General features: G+C 18.6%; 9 protein-coding genes across 9 annotated transcripts in view; 5 read left to right on the top strand and 4 right to left on the bottom strand.

Moving 5' to 3' along the window:
- Window positions 1-3,649, top strand: part of PADL01_0407200 (conserved Plasmodium protein, unknown function) — a gene marked incomplete at both ends in the record, with an annotated part of 5,490 nt that extends 1,841 nt beyond the window's left edge. Inside the window, 5 exons of the mRNA XM_028685189.1 lie at window positions 1-2,706; window positions 2,841-2,982; window positions 3,140-3,266; window positions 3,349-3,449; window positions 3,581-3,649. The exon at window positions 1-2,706 is cut by the window's left edge and continues 1,612 nt beyond it. Of these exons, the coding sequence (XP_028536713.1) occupies window positions 1-2,706; window positions 2,841-2,982; window positions 3,140-3,266; window positions 3,349-3,449; window positions 3,581-3,649 (3,145 nt within the window). The remainder of the gene's footprint in view (window positions 2,707-2,840; window positions 2,983-3,139; window positions 3,267-3,348; window positions 3,450-3,580) is intronic.
- Window positions 3,650-4,444: 795 nt separating this feature from the next.
- PADL01_0407100 (conserved Plasmodium protein, unknown function) lies at window positions 4,445-7,666 on the bottom strand (the record flags this gene model as incomplete). The annotated part of the gene is made up of 1 exon (XM_028685188.1): window positions 4,445-7,666. One exon carries the CDS (start codon window positions 7,664-7,666, stop codon window positions 4,445-4,447), a length of 3,222 nt encoding a protein of 1,073 aa, XP_028536712.1.
- A 1,631-nt stretch (window positions 7,667-9,297) lies between these two features.
- PADL01_0407000 (mitochondrial carrier protein, putative) lies at window positions 9,298-10,705 on the bottom strand (the record flags this gene model as incomplete). Its single annotated transcript, XM_028685187.1, has 3 exons — window positions 9,298-10,181; window positions 10,280-10,483; window positions 10,651-10,705. 3 exons carry the CDS (start codon window positions 10,703-10,705, stop codon window positions 9,298-9,300), a joined length of 1,143 nt encoding a protein of 380 aa, XP_028536711.1.
- Window positions 10,706-12,400: 1,695 nt separating this feature from the next.
- PADL01_0406900 (conserved Plasmodium protein, unknown function) lies at window positions 12,401-12,706 on the top strand (the record flags this gene model as incomplete). The annotated part of the gene is made up of 1 exon (XM_028685186.1): window positions 12,401-12,706. The coding sequence occupies one exon, from the start codon at window positions 12,401-12,403 to the stop codon at window positions 12,704-12,706; it is 306 nt and encodes a 101-aa protein (XP_028536710.1).
- A 574-nt stretch (window positions 12,707-13,280) lies between these two features.
- Window positions 13,281-14,243, bottom strand: PADL01_0406800 (transcription factor, putative; the record flags this gene model as incomplete). The annotated part of the gene is made up of 1 exon (XM_028685185.1): window positions 13,281-14,243. One exon carries the CDS (start codon window positions 14,241-14,243, stop codon window positions 13,281-13,283), a length of 963 nt encoding a protein of 320 aa, XP_028536709.1.
- A 1,410-nt stretch (window positions 14,244-15,653) lies between these two features.
- On the top strand, window positions 15,654-16,844 carry PADL01_0406700 (peptidyl-tRNA hydrolase 2, putative; the record flags this gene model as incomplete). The annotated part of the gene is made up of 5 exons (XM_028685184.1): window positions 15,654-15,867; window positions 16,012-16,190; window positions 16,348-16,422; window positions 16,618-16,669; window positions 16,795-16,844. 5 exons carry the CDS (start codon window positions 15,654-15,656, stop codon window positions 16,842-16,844), a joined length of 570 nt encoding a protein of 189 aa, XP_028536708.1.
- A 162-nt stretch (window positions 16,845-17,006) lies between these two features.
- Window positions 17,007-18,174, bottom strand: PADL01_0406600 (methyltransferase, putative; the record flags this gene model as incomplete). Its single annotated transcript, XM_028685183.1, has 2 exons — window positions 17,007-18,011; window positions 18,148-18,174. 2 exons carry the CDS (start codon window positions 18,172-18,174, stop codon window positions 17,007-17,009), a joined length of 1,032 nt encoding a protein of 343 aa, XP_028536707.1.
- Window positions 18,175-18,687: 513 nt separating this feature from the next.
- Window positions 18,688-19,866, top strand: PADL01_0406500 (conserved Plasmodium protein, unknown function; the record flags this gene model as incomplete). Its single annotated transcript, XM_028685182.1, has 1 exon — window positions 18,688-19,866. One exon carries the CDS (start codon window positions 18,688-18,690, stop codon window positions 19,864-19,866), a length of 1,179 nt encoding a protein of 392 aa, XP_028536706.1.
- Window positions 19,867-20,545: 679 nt separating this feature from the next.
- PADL01_0406400 (conserved Plasmodium protein, unknown function) overlaps window positions 20,546-25,000 on the top strand; it is a gene marked incomplete at both ends in the record, with an annotated part of 5,937 nt that continues 1,482 nt past the window's right edge. The window contains 5 exons of the mRNA XM_028685181.1: window positions 20,546-20,550; window positions 20,726-20,760; window positions 20,853-20,878; window positions 21,004-21,429; window positions 21,600-25,000. The exon at window positions 21,600-25,000 is cut by the window's right edge and continues 877 nt beyond it. Of these exons, the coding sequence (XP_028536705.1) occupies window positions 20,546-20,550; window positions 20,726-20,760; window positions 20,853-20,878; window positions 21,004-21,429; window positions 21,600-25,000 (3,893 nt within the window). The remainder of the gene's footprint in view (window positions 20,551-20,725; window positions 20,761-20,852; window positions 20,879-21,003; window positions 21,430-21,599) is intronic.

Here is a 25,000-nt window from a genome sequence, read left to right as displayed (position 1 = left end):
TTTCCTGTCAACTAAATATAAAACAAATAAACTATTAAAATACATGGATGAAAATAGAGATATGTATTCATGGAAACCACCTTCATTTTATTGGAAAATATTAAAGAATCAATATGTAGTAAAAGAAATATTAAAACTATATGAAGAACGCTATTTAGATCCGTTTTTGTCATGTTTATATGAAGATTTTATGAATAAATTTTATTTTGATGATAATGAAAAAGAAAATACTAATAATATTACAACTTATACCAGTAATTTTAATATCTTTACTTTAAGAATAAGTGAAGAGATACAAAAGTTTTTATTATTAAAAGAACCAGAAGAAGAAGAAGATATTTTAAATATTTGTAAGAATATTTGTGTAAGTGAAAATTCTTATATATATGCACAACTTATATTAGAATATATTTATAGGAATAATAATGATAATAGTATGAGAAGATTGTCTCAATATTTATGTTTGTATATATTATATAAAGATATTAATATATATAATATATGTAATAATTATTTTTCAAATGTTATAGAGAATGAAATAAGTATATCCTATTTAATATTTAAAATTAATAATTTACATAATTATCATAGTTTATATAATATTTTTAAAAATATATATATGATAAGAAATAAAGGATGTATGCATATTAATAATACCGATATTATTAATCTATATAATTCTATATTGAGAGTATTAAAGGTATTCAATGGGCAAAAATTGCTGCTTTTTGATTCTACTTATATGTTTGATGATATGAATAGAAAGGATAGAATAATGAGTAGGGAAGAAAAGGGGCAACAAAATAATAGTATTTATTATAAAAAAAATGGTTATGATAAAGTATCAGAAATTAATAGTTGTGGCGATATTTATGATGATATTAATGATGATATTAATGATGATATTAATAATGATATTAATAATAATATTAATAATAATATTAATAATAATATTAATGATGATGACCATTCGAATGATTTGTTGTCGTTTAATGAGAGCAGCTTCTTGAATTATCCATCAAATTTTTCTGATGAAAACAGAAGTACTTTAGAGGAATATACAAGAAGATGTTCCATAAATAAAATAAATCAATATGATAGACATAAAGTTAAGAACATATCAACTTATACGGATGAAAATAATGATAATATAGATGATAAGCAAAATAATGACAATAAGGATTTAAAAAATAGTGAACAGGATTATTTGGAAGGTGATCTAACAAGTGATCTATATGAATATACTGAAGAAAAGGTAATAAATAAATTACATATGGACACATCACATACAGATAAATCATTTATAGATTTTGAAAGTGTGAATTTCAGTGATAATAAAATAAAAAGTGCTGTGAGTGAATTTTTATTACCTTCAGCATCACAATATGGAAGAGACAATTATAATTATGATAAGGAATTTTTAAGAATAAATATATATGCTGAAAAGATTCCTCTGATACATATGAGAGATATTATATTTATTAATAATTTAATAAATATATTTGTAAACAATAATGATTTATTTTCTAATAATATGTATAAAGTCTATGGAAAGGTTCTCATATTTTTAACTACATATTCTCCATATGAATATGTGTATAATCAATATTACTCTTCCTTTTTTGAAAAGAAAAAGAAGAAAAATGCTTCTAAAAAGTATTCTACTTCATTTTTTGATATTTATGATGATAGAATGGTAGTTGGCACAAAAGACAAGAAGATAAAGAAGAAGAAGAAGAAGAAAAAAAAAAAAAAAAAGATGAAAAAGAAGAAGATTATTAATAATAATAATAATATTATAGTTGAGGATGATGAATATATGGATAATATAAATTATAACAATGCAAATAATAACCATCAGTCATATGAAAAATCAAATGAAAGTAGTTTTTCTAACCGAACAAATAATGAAGAAGACAAAAAAACAGATAGTATATTAAACGTCAAAAATAGTAATGATGATAATTATACAATAAAAACAATAACACCAGAAAAAAAGATCGAAAATAATTCTGTTGATAAATTTGATAATGATATAATAACAAATGGAAAAGATAATGTAACCAGTTTAAATGATAATATAAGAGATGAAGAAAAGACAAATTCAAATAGTATTAGTAACAATAAGTTTTTAGTAGAAAATGATATGAATGAAGATAAGGAGAGGAACATGAAAGAGTATGATTATAATAATAAAAATAATTCCAAAACAATATGTTCAATTAAAAATACTATAGATAGAAATAAAAAGGAAGAAGAATGTCCTAAAAATATTGATGATCTTTTTGAAATAAAAACAGAAGTTAAATCATGTAATGAAATAAAAAGTAGTGTATTTCTTAATATTAAAAGTAAACAAAAATTAAAAACTAATAAAATAAATAAAAAAAAAAAATATTATTTTTATAAATTATTCCATAAATTTAGAATGTCATATAATAATTTTATTAAATATACACAAAATGAAATTTTCCATATTTATCAAATAATACATGGAAATTATTCAGATGTACAAAAAGATAAAATGTTAATAAGAAAAATTAATAGTAATTTAGCAGCATCTATTATTTATAAATATATTTATAATAATATTTATGAATATATTAATAACTCAAAAATTAATTTAATATATCCTAAATTTATTCTTTTAAAATATATTGTCGATAAATATCCTCAAAAGAGATATTTAACTCTACACTTTTTAAAGTAAGGGAAAAAAAAAAAAAAAAAAAAAAAATTCAAACGATTTATGTATTTGTATTATTATAATATAAAAGTGACATTTTGTATAATACTTATAATATATATATATATATGTATATGTTTTTATTTTATTTTAGGGAACTATATATATTTATCATTGAAAAGGAAAAGGCCTTAGAGGAATATGCAGAATTAAGGGGCAATATAGTTTTATTTATTGTATATATGATAAGATATGAGAATATGTTTTGTTATGTAGTAAATATTATTAAAACGATGGTAAGACATTTCTCATTATTGTATTATACTTCAAAATAATAAAGAGAAAAAAAAAAAAAAAGTGTAATTATTTTTATCTGTATAATAAAAATATATATATACAATCACTATATCATTTAATATATATATATATATATGTGTATATATTTTTTTATAGATATATGTTTTGGATAAATCACTCATAAGATTATTCATAATGAAAACCCTAACATATTGTGCCCCACCTTATGATTTAATGTTTTGTCAATGTCTTTTAAATTTTATTTATTCAGTCTTAAAAAAAGGTATTAAAGGGGAAATATACATATATATATATATATATACATATATTCGATGTATATATTTATATTTATTTTATTTTTTTAGAAGGTATATATTACAAAGACGAATTTAAAAAAATAATAAATAAATTCCTGGATGAAGTTGCTAATATGCATCAAATGTATCAGAGCTCCAAAACGAAAGAGGTATAAAAATATAGGAACATGTTCATATTTTATTCTTTTAAATATAAAAGGAAATATATGTATATATATATATATATATATATATATATGTATTTTTTTTTTTTTTTTTTTTTTTTTTTTACCAACTACAGCTCTTCATTTTAAGTAATTATATTAGGGACCATATGATCCAATCAGAAAAGGAGACACAACCATGTTAATTTATTCTTCTAAATATATATATATATATATATATATATATATATATATATATATATGTGCATACATGTATATTTCTTTTTTTATGTCTTTTTAATTCATTGGAAAAATTAATATCAAAAAAAAAAACTTGTAATCCATAATATGCATTAGAAAAAAGAAAGAAATTTATATTCATATTTAATATATATTTCTCATTTTATAAAAAAATATTATAGAAATTTGTGAAAATTAAGAGACCCTATTTTATTACAACTTTACCTTATTTTTTTTAAGTACATTTATCATTATTCAAATTAAATGTTATAAATATAAATATATATATATATATATATATATATGTGTATATATGTATTTTTTTTTTTTTTTTTATTTATTTATTCATTTGTTTAATTATTTATGTTTTTAATTAACTATTATATAACGTAACGGTTTAATATTTTTTTTCTTCATAATTTTTTTGAAATATATAAATTGTATATAAGACACACAAGTGCCATTATAATTGTAATATTAATGTAAAAATTAAAATATGATAGAAAAAAAAAATAAATAAATACAAAAAAAGCACACACACACATATATATAATATATATGTTTGTCATTATATTTTTGTTTTGTGTCAATATGTTTAAATATATTGTACGCGTGCATATTTTTAAAGCTTTAAAGATTTTATTTGACCAGATATAATAAAAGAATTTTTTTTTTTATGTATTATTTTTGATTTTTTGATTTTTTTTTCCCCTATAAATAAAATTAATAAAATCCTTAAGGATTTATATGATCTTTAACATTTATATGCATTTTTTTATGTTAGCAGAATACGTATCTGTATTACTTTTTGGCACCATCCTAATATCATATAAATTATTATTATTATTATTAAGAATAGGAGGGGTAGAATCATATTTTTTAAATTTTCCTTTATATAATATTTTTTCTTTACCATAATATAGCAATGGATTCATATTTATAATATTTTCAACATTATTACTATTACTATTAATATTATTACTATTAATATTATTATTGTTGAAATATATATTATTTACATTACTACTGTTCATAGTTTCTTTTTGAATTGTTTTTTTTATTTCATTTATTTCATTAACAAATAATATTCTCTTTTTATTTGCCTCTGTATATGCGTTAGACCTATGAATATTCATATTATCACCTTGATCTGTTATTGTCACTTGTTTTTGTTTCTCATTATCTGTATTTACATGATATAAGTTGCTATAAACATTTTTTTGAGAAATCATATTATAATTTTGCTCGTGTAATATTATATATCCATTATTTTCATCTACTTTTTTATCAATATGAGAAATGTTATGTGGTACCATATAGAAAGAATGTTTTTCTTTTTTTCCTTCTACATCGTTATGATTTATATCTTCTTGTGTGTTTAGAAAGTTTCTATTATTATTAAGAAAGTTAATATTTTTTTCATGATATAACAAATTTTTATTCATGTTACTGTTTGATAAGGGAGATAAATTTAAATCATAAGATAAATTGGAATCATAAGATAAATCATTTTTTTCATTTGATAAATGAGAGTTATTATAGATGGGCACATATTGAATATCCTCATTACAAAAAAGATTATTATGATTATTATTATTATTATTATTGTTGATATTATTGTTGTGTGATATATTCAATTTATTGTCTGAACTATACATACTATTTTTTACACTGTTCTTATTTATCATTTCATTTTTTTTATCAAATAATATATTTAAAAAATTATTTACATCGTGTCCTATTTTATTCAAGTAATAATCATTATTATTTTCATTCAATTTATTGTATTTATTTTTTTCTTTCTCATTTTTTATAATACCTAAAGATGATAAAAGATCATTTTGACTTTTATCACAGATGCTTGAAATATTTGATATATCTTGCATATTATTCTCCTCATTGTTACTATTTAATATATTATTACATATATTTTTCATATAAATATTTTCTACTATATCCTCTTCTTTATTTGTTTCTTCACTCAAAATATCAGAACATTTTTTTCTGTGTAAATTTGTTACGTCTTCTTCTGTATTTTTATTTAAACCTTTAAAAAAAGATTTATTCATGTTAATCAGTATTTCTTGTTCTATATTATTATAACATGATTGTTCATTATCATCATTTTCATCATCATCATTTTTGTTCACATGTTCAACCACCTCTTCAATGTTGTTGCCCTCTTCATGCGGTAATTTCAATAATATATTAGTCTCGTTCTGATAAATACATGGATTTAAATTTATGGGTAGAAACTGTTTTATTTCTTCCTCATCATTTTTTATTTTATAATTTTCATCATCAACAGAATTTTCATCTTTATCATCCCCATTAGGTAGAATATCTTTAAGAAAATATGAATTAAAAATTGCATCAAAATATGTATGGTTATTTTCAGAGAATGTATTTTTTTCAATATCATCATTATAAATGCAGAGGGAATTATCTTCACGTTTGTTATTTTGATATTTCTGATATGTATTATTTATATCATTTATATGATTTATATGATTTACATTATTCTCTTCATTTATTAAATTATGAAAAATATAATCACTGTTGTTTAAATCATATGATATATTTTGTTCTTCTTTATTTTCTTCATCAGTTGTTTCCTCTGGAAGTACATTATTACAGAATGTATAATTATTCATATTATTATTAAATGTGATATTATTATGCAGAATATTTATATTATGATTCATTTCAACCTCATTAATTTTATTATTTATATTAGATGAATATGAGGTGTTAATATTCGGAATTAAGTTTTTTATTAATGAATGGCTAGCTACATCTGTAGGATATGTATTTCTTTTATTCATGTTAAAATCAAAATGATCTATTCCATATTGTATAGAATTATTTCTTTTTTCATTATTGGATAGAAAATCTTTTTGTATATATGATTTATTATTCTTTGATATTATATCATCATCTATATTGTAATTATTTTCATACATGTGTATAAATAAATTTTTTTTTTGATTTTCATTCTGATCATAAAGAATATTCTTCATATATTCTTTTTGTGTTTCATTTACAGTTGTTTGTTCATTTTTGAATACAACATTGGTGTGATTATTATTTATATTTTCTATATTATAGGGATATGAATTATATTCTTGATTATCACTATGATAAGGTTGGAAATTCATATAATTCTTTGTAGCTACATGATTTTTCTGAACATTTATTGGTAAGGAATATTTTTTAATACATTCTTTATTTTGTATATTATTTAAGGATAAATATTTATTAGGTAACAAATAATCATTATTATAATTATAATTATTATTATAATTATTATTGTAATTATTATTGTAATTATTATTACCACTGTTTGCATAATCAATATTGGTTTGATAAATCAAAAATGTATTATCATAATCATCCTTACCATCATCATTATATATTTTATTACAATTTTTCTTTATTGTTTCTTTCTCGTCATTCTTCATATTATGCACTTTATCTTCTATATTTATATCATGGATAATATATTTATCTTCATCATTTATTCTATATTGTTCTATATTATTTTCATTATATAATGTACACCTCTCTATGTTTGTTAAGTTTTTATTTTGAGAATAAAAAAAATAGCATTTCATTTTACATGCACAGCTAGCTTTTCCGGTGTAAAGAATTTTTTTTTTTATTTTTTTCAAAATATTATGCCCATGATTATATAATTCAATATGCTTAATCATTTTAACAACACTCAAACAAATATATTTACATCTTAAACAGTTGAAATATTTATCCTTTTTTAAAGCATCCAATTGTTTAATTCTATGGTTTTCTGAAATAATATGTTCTGCAAATGTATATACACATGTAAATAATAATAAACATATATTACATCGATAAACAAAAATATATTCATTCTTTAATTCGTACAATTTATGTGTGCATTTCTCTGTCTTGTCTTCAGAAGAACTGTTATTACTTTTACAACTTAAAAGGGATGGAATAGCCATGCTTATTTTTTAAATGATTAAAATAAATAAATACACAAATACATAAATATATTATTGGGATAATAAAATGTTCATGATTAGTATTTTTTATGAAAAAAAAAAAAAAGAAAAAAATGGGAATATAAATTATTAAAAATAAGTCTTATTATATATATCAATGTAAGATGGTTTATCTTTAAAATGTTTTCATGTATATAAATATACATAAATTTTACCACTGTATTCACTTTATAAAACAAAAAAAAAAAAAAAAATCAGGAGTATTTAAGAATGTAACACATATATATTTATGTACAATAAATTTAAAAATCAAAGTATTGAAATACAATCATAATGAAAAATGTAAAATTCGTATATTTTTCAAATGTTTTATTAAATGTCTAATAAAATATATCAACGTTTGTTTTATTTTTTCAGTTAATGATATAAAAAGAAAAACATGAAAATAAATATATATATATGTATATGTGTATATATGTATAAGTGTGTAAAAAATAAAATGAAATAACACATCAGTTTTTTATTAATAATATTATGGCAATTATATAAAATATTATAAGGTATATAACTTGTATAAGGTTCTTTTTTCTTTTTCTTTTTTTTTATATAAATTTAGAACTGTTTTATTTTAAACAGTATATATAATATTATATATATATATGATTTATTTTTTTATGTTTTATTATATATTCTCAAGAAAAAAAAAAAAAAAAAAAGAGAACACATAAAAAAACAACAACTACTTTTGTCGACAATAAAAATTCTGTCCGTATGTGCTAACATGCATGCAATATACAAGAAAAAATATATATATACATACCATAATATAAATGAATATATAATAAAATATTTTAATAAAAAAGATTACAAAGAATCATTTGACTGTGTTACTAAAAGTTATAATTTTTATTATATTTTTAAAAGAGTTCTTATTTTTTTGTTATCTTTCTCTTTTTTTGGCTTTTAATGTAAATATTTAAAAAAAAAAAAAAAATACACCACTATGTTATGAGTTAAGCCTTGAAATAAGAAATTATGGTCTGATATTCATATATTTATATTTTAATATATATATATATATATATATATATGTACATGTGTGAAAAAATAATAGTTGATTAAGCGGTTGGTTTGGATTATATATTATTATAAAACAGGAAAGTTGACCCTATAAATATATATATATATATATATATATTTATGCAAGATTAATATAATATATTCGACAGATTTTATATTATTTAAAATGAAATGTCTTATTAACACATATATTTTTTTTATAGAAATCCTTTAAAAGCATCTTTATGATGAATTATTCTTTTATTTAAAATAAATTATTTTTGTTGCTCATTTTTATATGAAGCTCATAAATTTTCATATACACATAAATATATATATATATTAATTTTAAGGAATTAAAAAAAAAAAAATTAAATTCAAACAAAAAAATAAAATAAAATAAATAATAATAATAATAAAAAATTATTTATACATGTATATATCAAATTAAAATATAATTTTATGTAAAAATAAAAAAAAAAAAAAAAAAAAAAAAGACAATTCAGTAATATATATATGTATGTATGTATTACCATATATATATTTTTTAAATATATAAAAAAAAAAAAAAATTAATAATTGAAATAATGATATGTTGAGAAAAGGATTGCACATGTTGGTACAATTTTTACTAACCTTGGAAAGATACCAATGTAGAATCCTTTAATTCCATGTCTTTTAAAAATAAGTTTGGATATAGAGAATATATTATAATTATTATGATTAGTTAATTTAAAGTAATTATAATATTTATAATTATATGTATTACAACCATATTTACTAGATCCATATTTATAATATATAGATCTATGATTATTATGTGCAAAATTATTAACTTTAACATCACATATATATTTATTATTATATAGATTATTTTGACAAATATTATAGAAATTATATGTTTTATTTTTTGTATACATATCATAATTTTTGATTTTTTTATAATCAAAATCACTTTTATGAATAATATCAATACATCTTGCTTGTAAATTTGTTTTAATAATATCCAATGGATGTGTAATAAAAGTAGTAATAGTACTACTCAAACACCCACATATAAATGGATATACAAATTTTTTTACAAAATTTTTCCTTTTATCATATTCAGCATCATGTTTTTTTATATAACTTACAAAATATTCATTCAATGACCAATATATAGCTGAGAAAGGAATATCTCTAACAAGAGTAGATGTTATTCCTTTATACAAATTTATTTTTACTTTTCGATTTTTTTTATCTTTAAATATATCAAATATACTTACTTTATAACTATTACAAACATTCGCCTGAATATTTGTTTTATATAGTTCCAAAGGAGATGTAACTATTATAGATATAAAGCGAGAAATTGTGGCACTCAAATAATATGGAATGCCTTTATCTTTTAGTTCTTCATATACGTAAAAAAATAAAGTATTATTTATAACGTATAAATTGGTAGTTGAAACAAGGCCTAACAAAATAAAAAAAAAAATATACACACATAAATATTATCACACACATATATATATATATATATTTTGAATGATTTTGTTTATTCATATAAATTACCTCTGTATATAGCCTTTATGCCATAATTATTATATATATTTTTAAATGTCTGATAATAAAACGAATTGAATTTTATAAGTTTGTTCTTTTGCTTCTTTGTTATTTTTTTTACAATGTATTTCTTGTCAAAACTTATGTTATTATTATATTGTATGTAGTTCTTTATGACATCAAGGGGTGTGCATATAAGGCTAACAAAAACACCTTCAAAACAACATTAAAAAGAAGATATAATATATATATATATATATATATATATATATATTTATTTATTTATTTATTCATATTTATAATATTTTCAAAAATATATAAAAATAAAAGACATTAATAAAATTTGAGAATTCTCATTTGTTCTATTTTTTTATACTTACTTGATACTGAACTACTCAATACTATGTTTTGAATATTTATCGTCCTCTTTTCCATTTTGGCTAGTTCGTATATGAAATATGTATGTATATATATATATATATATATATAAATAAATATATATATATGTATATATTAGTAGTACTGTTATAATTACAAATTCTTATTGTTATATAATAAAAAAGTTACAATTAATATTTTAATTCTGGCATTTTTTTTTTTTTTTTTTTTTTTTTTTGTTTTTTTAAATATAATAATTGAGTTATAAATTTAAGGCTTCATATTTATATAGTTTGTTACGGTAAATAAAATTTTTTTAAAATGTTATAAGAAAAAATACAAATGTACTTATTTATAAACGTTTTATACACATCGATATAAATATATGTATATATATATATATATATATATTGATAAATATTGGTAGAACGTCATATAAACAGGATATATGACGTGGTTTATTAAATTTAATGTGTGACGTTATTATAGGATTCAGATTGTCTCTTGAATGTATATATATTTATATATATATATATATATTTATGTTTGGTTTCATAAGTTGCTGTTATTTTAATTTTTAATTTTTTTTTTTTATTATCTATAACTAGGCTTAAAATATGTTAATTATATTAGCTTCTTATAAGGGTTAAATAAATATATTTTATATATATTATATATATTATATATATATATCCTTATGAGTTACTATATATCCCATATGTCAAAATTAAGGATATAAAAACTTAATAATTACATTTAAAAAATTATATGAACAAATTTAATAACAATAAAAAAATGAAATTCAAAAAAAAAAAATAAAAAATATATATGTAAATATAGGAATAATTTAAAAAAGAAAAAATACAAACATATATATATATATATATATATGAATTGAAATTAAAAAAAAAAAATTATATAAAATAATTAATATCAACTATGAATTTCCTAAATATAATGAAAAATTATTAAATATAATTTTTTTTTTTTTCTTTCTTTCTTTTTTATTTTAATATATATTTTCCTACAATTATTTTTTATTTAAAAAAACAGTTTAATATAATATTAAAAAATATATTTTCATTACATATATATATATATATATATATATATATATTATATTATATAATAACACATATATATAATATTATATGTATATATTCTTATATTGGGTTAATTTTATAAATTGTGTTTTAATTTGAACCTTATATATTTAAAAATATTATACAATATTAATATGAATAATGAATCTTTTAATTTTTTTTTTTTTTTTGGGACATAATATATATAATATATATTATATATTTATACGTATAATATTTTTTATTATTTTTTTTTTTTTTTTTGTGTTGTATTTCAAAATGTTTTTTGTTCATATATATCTTAAAAAATGGTCCTAATAAAAAATTATAAAAATATGAATTCATTTTATTTTTAATAATTTTAATATATATGTATTTATAAACAAGTAAAAATAAAATAAAAGAAAAAAAAGAAACATAGAATATATAATATATATATATATATATATAGCACACTACAACAATAAAACAATAAATATATATATAAATATTTATTTATATATAATATTCATATATGTACATTTTTACCCCCTTTTATTAAAATCTATTTCTTATGAAAGTTTTATATTAACAAAAAAAAAAGTAAAAATAAATAAATAAATAAATAACCGTATGAAGATGGCATTTTATATTTTCTGTTAAAATTTTAAATATAATACATTAAACAAAAATGTATTCCTATATGCAGAGAAATATTAATAAAATAAATAATGTCAAGAATATTTTACTAAAAAAAGAATGGACGATAAATTCTCATATGGTTAATGACACCATCGAAAGGAATGAAATGTTTTTATGTAATAATGATAATTCATTTATTCCTTTTAAACAATCTTTTATAAATATATTTAATAAAAAACAAATTATTTATGAAATGCGACGTGATAGAGGAGGTACTGTAAGAAGAAAGTTGAGTAGAGAAAAAAAAAAAACACAAAAGAAACAAAAAAAAGAAAGTACCGATGTTCATAAGTAATCTTTGTGTGTAGTATATCTTTTGTGTTACAAACAAAAAATAAAAATTAATAAATAAGTAAATAAAATAATTATAAAATGATATGAACGATTAAATATTATATATATCTATAATATATTTAATTTGCCATAAACCTTTTTTTTTTTTTTTTTTTTTTTTTTTTTTTTTTTTTTTGAGTAATAAAAATGCGTATAAATATATAATTGTAGATTATTATATAAAATGGTATTATTCTAAAATATATATTTTTTATTTGTTTTAATATGTTTTAAAAAAAAAATTTAACTATTACAAAAAAAAAAAAAAAAAAAAAAAAAAAAATTAACTTTATACACATGAAAAAAAAAATATATATATATATATATATATATATACATATATATATATTTAATACATATATTATATGTATGGACCCTTTAATAATTAATTTAATTATTCTAATCATTGAGCATAAAATACATTACAAATAAATATAAGAAATATACCTGTAAATATACATATATGTGTGCATACATATTTCATTAGAATTATAAAAAATGAGAATATGCAGATATATATTAATCCATTTAATTCGTTAATTATTAACTGTTGTTTGCTTTTTACAATTTGGACAGAAATAAATAATTGTTGATCCTTCATCGGCACTTCTTGTTTGTATATTTATAAAATGTAAAAAGTCATTACCACAATCTAGACATTTTTCATAGGTGATATTATATGCAGTTTTTTCTTCTTCTTTAAATAATGGTGTATTTTTATTAAATGATGTAATTTTATTTTTCCAATAATCTTTTTTATTTTTATCGAATATATATTTTTCTCTATATGAATATAATTCTATAGAATTTTCATTATTATTAAACTGATTGAATAATATTTCTATATCTCCCAATACTGATCCACAATATATACACTTAATAATATCATATGAAAATTCATTATGATTTCTAATATTTAATAATTGAAAACATTTCATAAATAAATACATATAATCATCATAATTATATATATATCCACATGTTTTACAATAAGATTGTTTATTTTTTTGCATATTTTTATTCTTCAAATCATAATGTGTTATTTCTGTTGCATTCTTAGCTAGTCGCTCAATATCATAATATTTCTTTCCTGTTAATATTTGACATAATTCATCATTCTCTATATTTATTTTATTATTATATGATTTAATAAAATAATTTAATAATTCTTCAGATGTTATTTCATCTTCTTCAAAATGAACCTTTTTCTTTTCTTTATTAATATTTTCTAATTCCTCACTTAATTTCTTCGAATTTTTATTGGTATTTTTATCAGTGTCGCCATTTATATCTATATTGCTATCTTTATTTTTATGTTTATCCTTCGTTTTTTCTTTCTTTTTACTATTATTTTTTTTTTTTTCATTATTATTATTTTCTTCTTTTACATCACTTTTGTCATAACCTTCGTCCTCTTCATCACTTGCTTTACTTCTACTGTCGAACGTTTCATCATTATTTACATTTTTATTAAATAAAAACTTACTTGTAAAAAACATTATATTGCATAATATACTTATATTTTTCACTTAAGAGGAAAAAATTAAATTATATAATATAATATATATACTTAAATATGATGGTTCTTAAGGATTATTCATAATTATAGAGATTTATATTTCTTTTTTATAATTCTATATAAATAATATTTTTTCTTAATTATATATATATATATATATTTATATATATTTATTTATATGTATATTTTTTATTTTTATGTCCCATTTAAAAATATATTATTATTAATAACATCCTTAATTTTGGTAAAAATGTTTTTTTAAAAAAAAAAAAAAAAATATTAACTTAAAAAATATTACTCCATATCAATTATATATTAAATTAAAATATTATTACATTAAAAATAATATATATTATTATATATTTTGTAATAAATAAAATATAAACAAATATATATAGAAGAACAAAATTTTATAGGGTTTTTTTATAAAGGGATAAATGGAAAAAAAAAAATAAAAATATATATATAATATATATTTTATATATATACTTAATTATTGAACTATATTGCAGTAAGCATTATATTTTTTTTTTTTTTTTTTTTTGAATAGGCATAAGAAAAAAATAAATAAACATTAATATTATATTACTACAAATATATAGCATATAGTGGGGGAAAAATATTATATATATATATAATAATATAGAAATTATAATTATATATATATTACATATATTAACCTATATTTTATTTATATTATGTATGAATTATTAATTTGAATAGTAATAAATAATAAGGGAAATGTTAATCAGTATTCTTAAGAATTAAAATTAAAAATATATATATATATAATATATTATTTATTATTTATAATTTTTTTTTTTAATGTTTTAAGCCTTACTGAAGCTCGAAATAATATATACAAAAAAATGTGAGGTTCTAAAAAAATAAAAGAGAGAACTATATAAAAAAATATTTTTCAAAAAAATAGCAGAACTAATTTCCAAATATTTTACATTTATATCATAGGAAAGAAAAAAAAAAAAAAAAAAAACTTGTTATTTTTATATATTACCTTGCAAATTTTTAAATAATGTAAAAAAAGAATATTTCTTTATTTTCTTTTATAACCTAAAAGTATTTTAGAGTATATTGAGAAATACAAAAATATAAAACAATTAATCTAAAATAAAAAAAAATGAAACATATATATAAATATATATATAATATTTTGCATTTATAAATAATTCAATGGATTATTTTCCTTTACTATAATATATATTTTTTTTTTTCTGTCTGCTTAAGTATAGCTAGCTTTTTTTTTTTTTTTTTTTTTTTTTTTTTTTTTTTACACCTAGCCAAAATAAAATTAAATTTTTTTTTTATTTTACATATAATTATAATTTGTTCTCCAAATTTAAAAAAATCAACATTTAAATAATTCGAACTTATGAGTTCTGATAATAAAGTAATAAACAATTTACAAAATGAGAGATATGACAACATTGTGTTGTTAGTTGCTTTTTTGTGTGGCCTTGTTCTTGGGTTAGTAATAAATTACTATAAAAGTATGAAGAAAAAAATGATAAAAATAAAGGAGGTTTGTGAGACGTTCGATTTAAAATACAAAACTGACTGTAAGATGGTTTTTTGTGTAAGAACGGGTAAGTTTTGAAAAAGAAAAATATAATAATATATATATGTGACATTTTTTTAGTTATAATTTTTATAATATTATATATTTCATTTTTACAATTTAATTTGAACTCATCACATACATTTATTACCCTTTCATTTATTCATTGTAGACATAAAAATGACAAAGGGGAAAATATGCTCACAATGTTGTCACGCTTGCTTATCCGTATATGAAAAAATTTTAAAAAGAAATAATAAAATTAAAGATGAATTAAAACAAAAAAATAGTTTAACCTATTTTGATGTGTGGAAAAAAACTGGACAAAAAAAAATTGTTCTTAAAATATCAGTAATATAATATATGATAAAAAAAAAAAAAAATAATAAATATATATATATATATTTTGTTATTTTATTATTAGTTTTTTCTTTTTTTTTTTCTGTGTAATTCATAATATTATACATATTCCGTTTTAATGATTTTCCATTTCATTTTCTCATTTCAGAGTCTAGAAGAAATGTTTGAAATAGAAAGCAAAGCTCAAAAGGAGAATCTTATAACATCCATAATTGTTGATGCGGTAAAAAATTAAAAAAGGCAAAAATTGGTTTTCTTTTTTTATTCATAATGTATAAATATGGATTCCTAACAAATTTATATATTTTATGTATACGTTTATACATTTTTCATGTTTATTCATTTTCTTCTTCTTCTTCTTCCTATTATTTAATATATATATAAAATATTTATTTATATTTATTTATTTTTATTTAAGGGTCGCACACAAATTGAACCTAATACAGAAACGGTCATTGCTATAGAACCAGGTATTTTTAATAACATTTGCATAATATATAATATATATATATTTTCCAAATAAATATTAATATAAATATATTATCACATTTATATTTTTATATTTATTTATTTGCCTTATTTTTTTTATTTTTAGTACCTGATGAAATTGTGAATAAAATAACTGGAGATTTAAAACTTTTGTAGGATGACGAGAGATAATGAAGAAATTGTTTATATTAATTTATTTATATATATATATATATTTTTTTTTAAATACTTGTTTTTGTGTGTTTATATTATATATAATTAGAACCATTTCGTGGTTAAAATATACTTTTTTATTTTTTATTTTTTATTTTTTATTTTTTATTTTTTATTAATTTTTTTCTCATAGATATAGGAATGATATATATTTGTAACCATATTAGGTTTATATAATATATCATGAATATCAAAATTATTTTTAGAAACCTTTAATGTTGTATTAATATTTTGTGTTTGTTGTGAATTATCTTGATGATTTTTATTCACATGTTGGTTATTATTAATGGATATGTTTATGTTTTCTTTGATTATATTAGGATCATTTAAAGTGATATTACTATTATTATTATTATTATTGTTGTTGTTGTTGTTATATCGATTTTTTTTGGCTATGAGTACATAAATAGTTCCAGCATTTTTGATAAGTTTAAAAATTAGAGAAAAGTTATTATTTTTTAAAATATCTATAGGATATCTATTTTCATAATAACCATATTCCCAAGGAATTTTTTTATTAGGATATAGTTTCAATTTTTCTAAAATATATCGAAGTGTTTTGTGATATATGATTCCTCTTTCTATAAGATAAAACTTGCCATTACTTTTCAAAACATTATAAATATTTTGTAAGCTTTCATTTACATATTCTAATGAACATAAGGTAAAGGAAGAAATAACATTATCAAAAACGTTAGGTTTGAATATTTTATTTTTTATATCATCATTTATTATATATACAGAGAAAGGTGGTTTTATTTTATCCACTTTATTTTTTAATACTTTACACATTTCTTCACTTTTTTCAACACATACTAATACATCAACATTTTTTAAATAGGAAATATTACGTCCAGAACCAGCACCAATCTCTAATACTATTCCTCGCACTTTTCTAAAATTCTTTCTTCGATATTTATTTATACTAGTAATCTTTTCTATAAAATCATTTTTCTCATCATATTCTTTTGCTAAAGTATCGAATATCCTAATACGAAAATTTTCATTCGGTAGTTCTAACGTTTCATCATTCAAAGGTCTATTCTTTTTAAATATATAAAAACAGCTACCTATAACACTAACATTCGCAAATGTCACCCCTAATAAAACCTGGAAAAATATTTTTATCAAAGAAATAAAACAAAAAGTATATATATATATGAGCATATATTTATATATATAATATATATATTTTATCATGCATGTTACATATATATTTCTATTTATATATTTAATTATTTGCTACCTTTTTAAAGGAGGAAAATGAGAACATAACTGTGCTTTTTTTTAACGTTTTTATATATATACCTTTTAAGAAATAACAGAAAACAAAAAAATTATTTAATAAAAATGATTCATAAAAATATCACAAATGTAAAACAAAATAAAAATTATAAAGTATATATAAATATTTTATTATGTATTTTAAGAGGTATATAAATAATAATATATATATTTAATTTAATATATATAATATACTGTTCGTATATATTAAAATATGTAAAAATATATCCATATATTTTATAACCATTTATTCTATTCTATTTTTTTTTTTTTTTTTTTTTTAAAGGAACCGCTTTCTATTTTTATTCATCTGAATTAAAAAAGAAAAAAAAAAAAAGAAAAAAAAAAAAGAATACTGTTTGAATAATAAAGTATTTAATATATTTTTTTTAAATATTAATTATTGTAGTTATATATATATATATATATATATATATATATATATATAATTCTATATATTTTTTAAAATGAAGATTTTATTATTTATGAAAAAAAAAAAAATATGATAAATAATGGAAAGATATCAAGAAAAAAGTTTCCACTATATAATATCAGAAAACTTTTCTTAGGAAGGAAACTTTTTATGAATAAGTTCAAAAGATCTTTTTGTATTCAAGAAGGTGAATTAATAATAAAAACAAAAACAAAAATAAAAATAAAAAACAACAAAAGTGATATTAAAAAAATGAAATATAAATTAACAAAATTATGTGGTCGTAAAAAATATAATGAAAAAGTTAAGAAAATTACATTATGTAGTAAAAGGAAAACAATAAAACATAAAAAAAAAAATACTATACTAATTAACAAAGGATTACAAAATGATAAAATTATTAACACTGAAATGAGTAATAATAATAATAGTAATAATAATCATGATTATAATAAAAATGAAAAAGAAAAATGTAAATATAGCATTTGTAACAAGAAGAATACTAATGATAAGGAATCCAATACAAATCATATTATTTTAAATAATAAGAACAACGCTATTGAGGATGTATCTAAAATTAACAACATATGTAATGAAATATTCAGAATACAATATACAACAGATGCGTTAGATAAAAAGAACACAGAAAATTATAGTTCTGTAGTTGAAAATAATATATTAGAAAATCCAAGTAATCAAGAATATAAAAACCAAGTAACATATATTAAAAGTTATAAAAACAAAAAAGAATTAATGCCATATGTTGTTAATAAAGAATTTGGGATATTCTTTGCTTCGAGGTTTATTGACATAAAATATGCTATTGATAATTGTAATGCTTCTTTTCAAAATATTTTTACGAATTTATTTAACGAATATATGTTTTTAAAAAAATATATGAACCGTAATTATTACGCATATCATAAATTGAAATTCTTTTTTAGTTGCATACATTTTATTAAAAAGTTAAGATATCTTCTGTCTATATTTTATGATGTGATATATAAGAAGGATGAGCATTTAATGCTAGATTTATATAGAGAAATAAAAAACAGCGTAAGATTGCTATATTATGTGGGGAGAATGTTATCAAATTATTTTACCTGTATAGCTTATGCAAAAATGATATATATTATTATTCTTTGTATAGCAAGGGTTCATACTATATTAAATTGTATTCTTATGTCAGAACCTTTTAAAAGTGTCATACCAAAAATGTTGAGTACATTGTATCAGCTAAAAACATAAAGAAATGTAACACATATAAACATATATATATATATATATATATATATGTATTAATTTATTCCATAATTAATATTTTTTAATCGCAAAAATGCAAATGCATTATATTTAATTAAAATATATATATATTTTTTTTTTATCTTGTTTGTTTTATTTATTTAATTTGTTATGTTTTTTTGTATATTATATCTAACTCTTTTTTAAATAACCAAATGATTAATATTTTGTTAACATTTTGTTTTAAAAAAAAAAAAAAAAAAAAAAAAAATACACGTATGTAGGAAACTTAAAATATAATAGACAAAAGTATACCTTGGTTCTTATACTATATTATGCTTATAAGTTATTTATAATATAATTTTTTTTAAAATTCTTTTCTTTTTCTTTTTTTTATAATGTTCTTAAAAATAGCTATGGTTGTTCATATTTTCTGAACGTTCATAATATTTTTTTTTTTTTTTTTTTTTTTTTGCTAGCCGTTTTATATAATTAATATTATTGTTATATTCTTTTTAATATTTTATATATGTTAAGGATGTGTGTATGTATAAATATATATATATATATATATATATATATATATATATAATTTTATTGTTTTTTTTATCATTTTTCTTTTTTTGACATTTTTAAGAATGTTAATTTATATAAATTGTATTTCTCACTTTTACATTTGTGAATCATGAGGTTTGATTTAAACAACATACACTAAGAAAAAGAATAAATGGACATAATATAAATATTGATAATTGAACGATTGGAGTAATTTCTGTTCGCTCTTCTTTAAATGTGTTTATAAAATTATATAATTGCTTTTAATTTTGAATATATTATATGTATACTTTCTTTATTCTCTTTTTAGTGATTGTTCCCCATTTTTATTTGAAAACTTTAGACGTATATTTAAAAATACAATATATGCATATTTATAAAAATGTGATTTTTCAATATGTTACATACATATATATTTTTTAATGTTTTTCCTATAGGTATTTCAGAAGATAAACATACAAAGGTTGTTTTTTTTTTTTTTTTTTTGTTCTTAAAAATTGGTTTTATATAAGTATATGTGTTATACATTTGTGTGTATATATATTTGTTCATTTGTATAAATATATATATATATATATGTATTTTTAGGTATGTAATAAATCGGAAAAATATATAGATAATCTGATTGATTTATATTGGAATGACATATGTACAGAAACCAAATTAGAAGAAGATACCGATGAAAGTAAAAATGAAAATTTTAAAAAATGTGAATTAATAGGAAGAACATATGATAATATAAACAAAGCTAATTTAGAAACAAATTTTAAGGAAGAAGATTATAAATTATCACAATTTAATGTGGAGCAAAATTATAATGACAAAAAATATATTAACAATTTTGATAATTCAGAATGTGATGTAAACAATATTTCCTTTGATAATGAGAATCCATATTTTAAAGAATATGATAAGAATAAATTTATTAATGAATTTATTGCATATTATAAAAATCTCAAATGTGAATATTTCATATCTCCTGGAAATTTTGTACAATTATATACAAATAAAAAGGTAAGAATATTATGAAAATATGTCAATACATTGGTGAAGGGTATATTTTTTTTTATTTTTTTTTTTTAAATGTCTGAAATATGAAACATTTCGATACATATATGTGTGCCATATTTAAATATTCATATGAGTTATATTATATATATATACATGTTTTGATGTCTTTATAGAATTGTAATTTAATTAAAGAGAAGGAAATTAAATTCAAAGGTATGTCTAGATATAAAAATAAAAAAAAATATAAATATTATATGAATGATGTAAGAGATTATAATAGTATTAATAATAAAGATAGAAACAATCTATATAATGTAGACAAATTAAGAGAAAAACAGAAGAAATACGATAAAAGTGAAAAGATGATGTTTCATAAAAGTTTTTTATCATATAATATGGGACTCCATAGAGAAGAAAAAGGTTTCAGTAAGAAGGCAAAAAAAAGGGAAAAATTGTGGAAAAGAAATAAAATAAAGAGAGAAAAAAAAGAATACATAGAAAGTTTAAAGGTGGAAAAAATGGAAATAAATTTATGTGTAACGAAAAGATCTAAGGAAAACATATACGATATAATAGTAGAGAATAATTTAAAAAATGAAAAATTGGAAAAAATTCAAATGAAAGTACATAATGATACATCATATTTAAAAAAATTAAAAAGAGAAAAAAGAAATGAAATGTCGATGATTAATAAGAGTGAAATAAGAAATAAAAAAATTGATAGGGTATTTAATGATAAAAAAAATATCAAGGTACAAAATAATGTATCTAGATTGCACGTGTTAGAAAAAGAACCAAATAAATCGAAGGATAGTAAAGAGTTCCTATATAGTATGGATGAAATTCATATTAAGAATAAAGAAGAATGTGAAAATATAAGAGAGAAATTCCTAACACTTTTTGAGTCATCTATTGACAATACAAATTTATATAAGGATAAAATTAGTAGTAAAGAAGATTTAATTGTAAAAAAAAATCATATTGAAATAATGAATGAGTCAGAAGAAGATATAATAAAAAAAGATATTATTAATAAAAGTTATAGTAGTGACAACATAAAATATAGTGATGATTATAAAATGAATAATATATGTGAATATAATAATTCATTGTATATAGATAATTATTCGTCTCAATCGTGTAATGAAAAAAGAGAACGATATAGTAATTATTACAATAATTATAATAATATTGTGGAATATAATAACATGTCATATGATTATTGTTATTATAATAAAGAGGAAGGAAACATGATAGCGTATGATAATATTATAACTGAAGGGGATTTTATTAGAGATAATAAAGAAAATGATGATTTGACCAAAAATATGGAAGCATTACAATTATATAGAGAACATATAAAAAATGAATCAAATGAGATGGATAAGGATACAAACAAATTTACATATTTATCACATAATTCGATAAAGGAAGAAATAAAAAGAAACCAAGATATAAATGTGGATAATATGGATATTTTAAATTTCATGGAAGAAAATAAAAGAAACACAAATTATGCTTCTTATATATCATCTGTTGAAAAAAAAAAAAAAAAATATTCCTGCAAAATTAAAAAAGTGGATAATCGTATAAAATATAAAAAGGATAATATACAAATAATTAACATAGAGGATATTCCATCAAAGGTACCCTTAACTATGCTAATTTTACAACATATGGAAGAGAAAACAAAAGAAAAAAATCAAAAAGAGGATAAAAAATTTAAGGTAAATTATAAGGTTGAATTAATTGGTCGTTTAAATAATTCTGTGAATTTAAAAAAAGCAATAGAAAAAGAGAAAACACTTTTTTCAAGAATTGAAAAGATATATGATGTATGCAATATGTATATAAAGGAAAATAAAAATATATGTTTCAAAGAAAATAAAAAGATGACTGAAAAAAATAATATTTTTAGTGATGATGATGAAAAATATAGATATCCTATTGTTAGTAGTTCTTATATACCTTTTCCTAATATGGATGGAAAAAATAATAGGATTCACATTAAAGAATATATGCATAATAAATATTTATTAAATTTCAGAGATGATAAAAAGGACCATATATATAAAAACGATGAAGAAGAAAAAAAAAAAAAAAATATACTACTCCCTGTCAAAACCATGAACATATTAAATGTGAAGACAAATGAAGAAGTAAACAGAAAAAATAATCTTCTTATAAACAAATGTATATATAAAAAAAAAAACAATTGTGACAATAAAATACCTGTAAGTAATATTTATAAAGATAAGGCACTTACTATGAAGGGGATAAAAACATTTTTGAAGAAAAACAATATTATGGTCTCAAAAGAGAAAATGACCATAAAAAAAGATAATTTGATAAAGTATAAAAATAAGATTTATTTTTCTCATCTATTAAAAAATAATTGTATTAAGAAGATTTCCATGATTAGTTTGATTAATATGAAGGACAAAACAAATAAGGTGTGTAAAAGGAATAAAATGGTTGCGACGAAATATATGATACCTAATAAAACAGATATGAATAAAAAGGAATCTAATGCAAATATTAAAAAGTATAATATACATAAGAATATAAATAAATATATAGGAATAAACAAGTCAACACATGTTAATGATAATAAGGTGGAAAGTATTCAAAATGGTATGAGTAATATAGAACATGATAATAAAAGGGATATTATAAAAAATGTTTTATTTGTAGATAATACATATAAGGATAATGGTATGTCTAAAAAATCGAGTGTTATGTTTAATAATATAAATTTAGAAAGGATAAAAATTCATGATAAAAAAGAAAGTGAAGAGAATTCTTTCAAATGTGAAATAAAAAATAATGACTATGATAATGTTAAATATGATGAAATGAAGGGATCTGATGATTGTTTGAATGAAAATGATACAATCGAAAAGGAGACATTTGATTTGCATCATGAGGGCAATTCTGAACGTTTAATAGAAGAAGAAAAACAAATATGTATGTTAGATGATAAAAAAAAAAATAATAATATAATGAATGTTGATGAGAAAAGGAAAAGTGACCATTTGTCTTATGAAAAGGTATTAAAAATGGAAGGAATTGATAAAAATGAAGAAGGTGAAAATAATAATAATAATAGTGAGACCTTTGAGATGGGCAAAAATTCATTAATATTTATGAATAATATAAAAAAGAGTATAATAAATCATAGTGAGAATGAAAAAAGTATTATAGAATCACTCAAGGAAGAGGAACAAAATATATTTCCTGTTAAGATAAATAATAAAAAAAAAGATATATGTAAAAATATAAATAAATCTGACTATTCCGATAAAGATTATAGTGTGTTGTTAAATAGTATAGAAAAAAAAAATTATAAGAAATGTTCTTGCACTTCAAATATAAAAGAAATAGAAAAAAAGAAAATAAATGAGGAATATGTTGATTTAAAAAATATAAATTGTTCTAGAAATACATTAGAATTTTTTCTGACCAAAAAATATTTGAAAAGTAGCGAATTTAGTATAAATAAAAAACATGATTATGAAAATATTAATGTATATGAAAAAAAAAAAAAAACAGAACAACCAAAAAAATTAAATGG

The sequence above is a fragment of the Plasmodium sp. gorilla clade G2 genome (genome assembly GCF_900097015.1).
Source record: "Plasmodium sp. gorilla clade G2 genome assembly, chromosome: 4".
In the NCBI taxonomy this organism is placed as follows: Eukaryota; Apicomplexa; class Aconoidasida; order Haemosporida; family Plasmodiidae; genus Plasmodium; species Plasmodium adleri (nom. inval.).
This window is presented reverse-complemented; position numbering and strand designations above follow the sequence as displayed.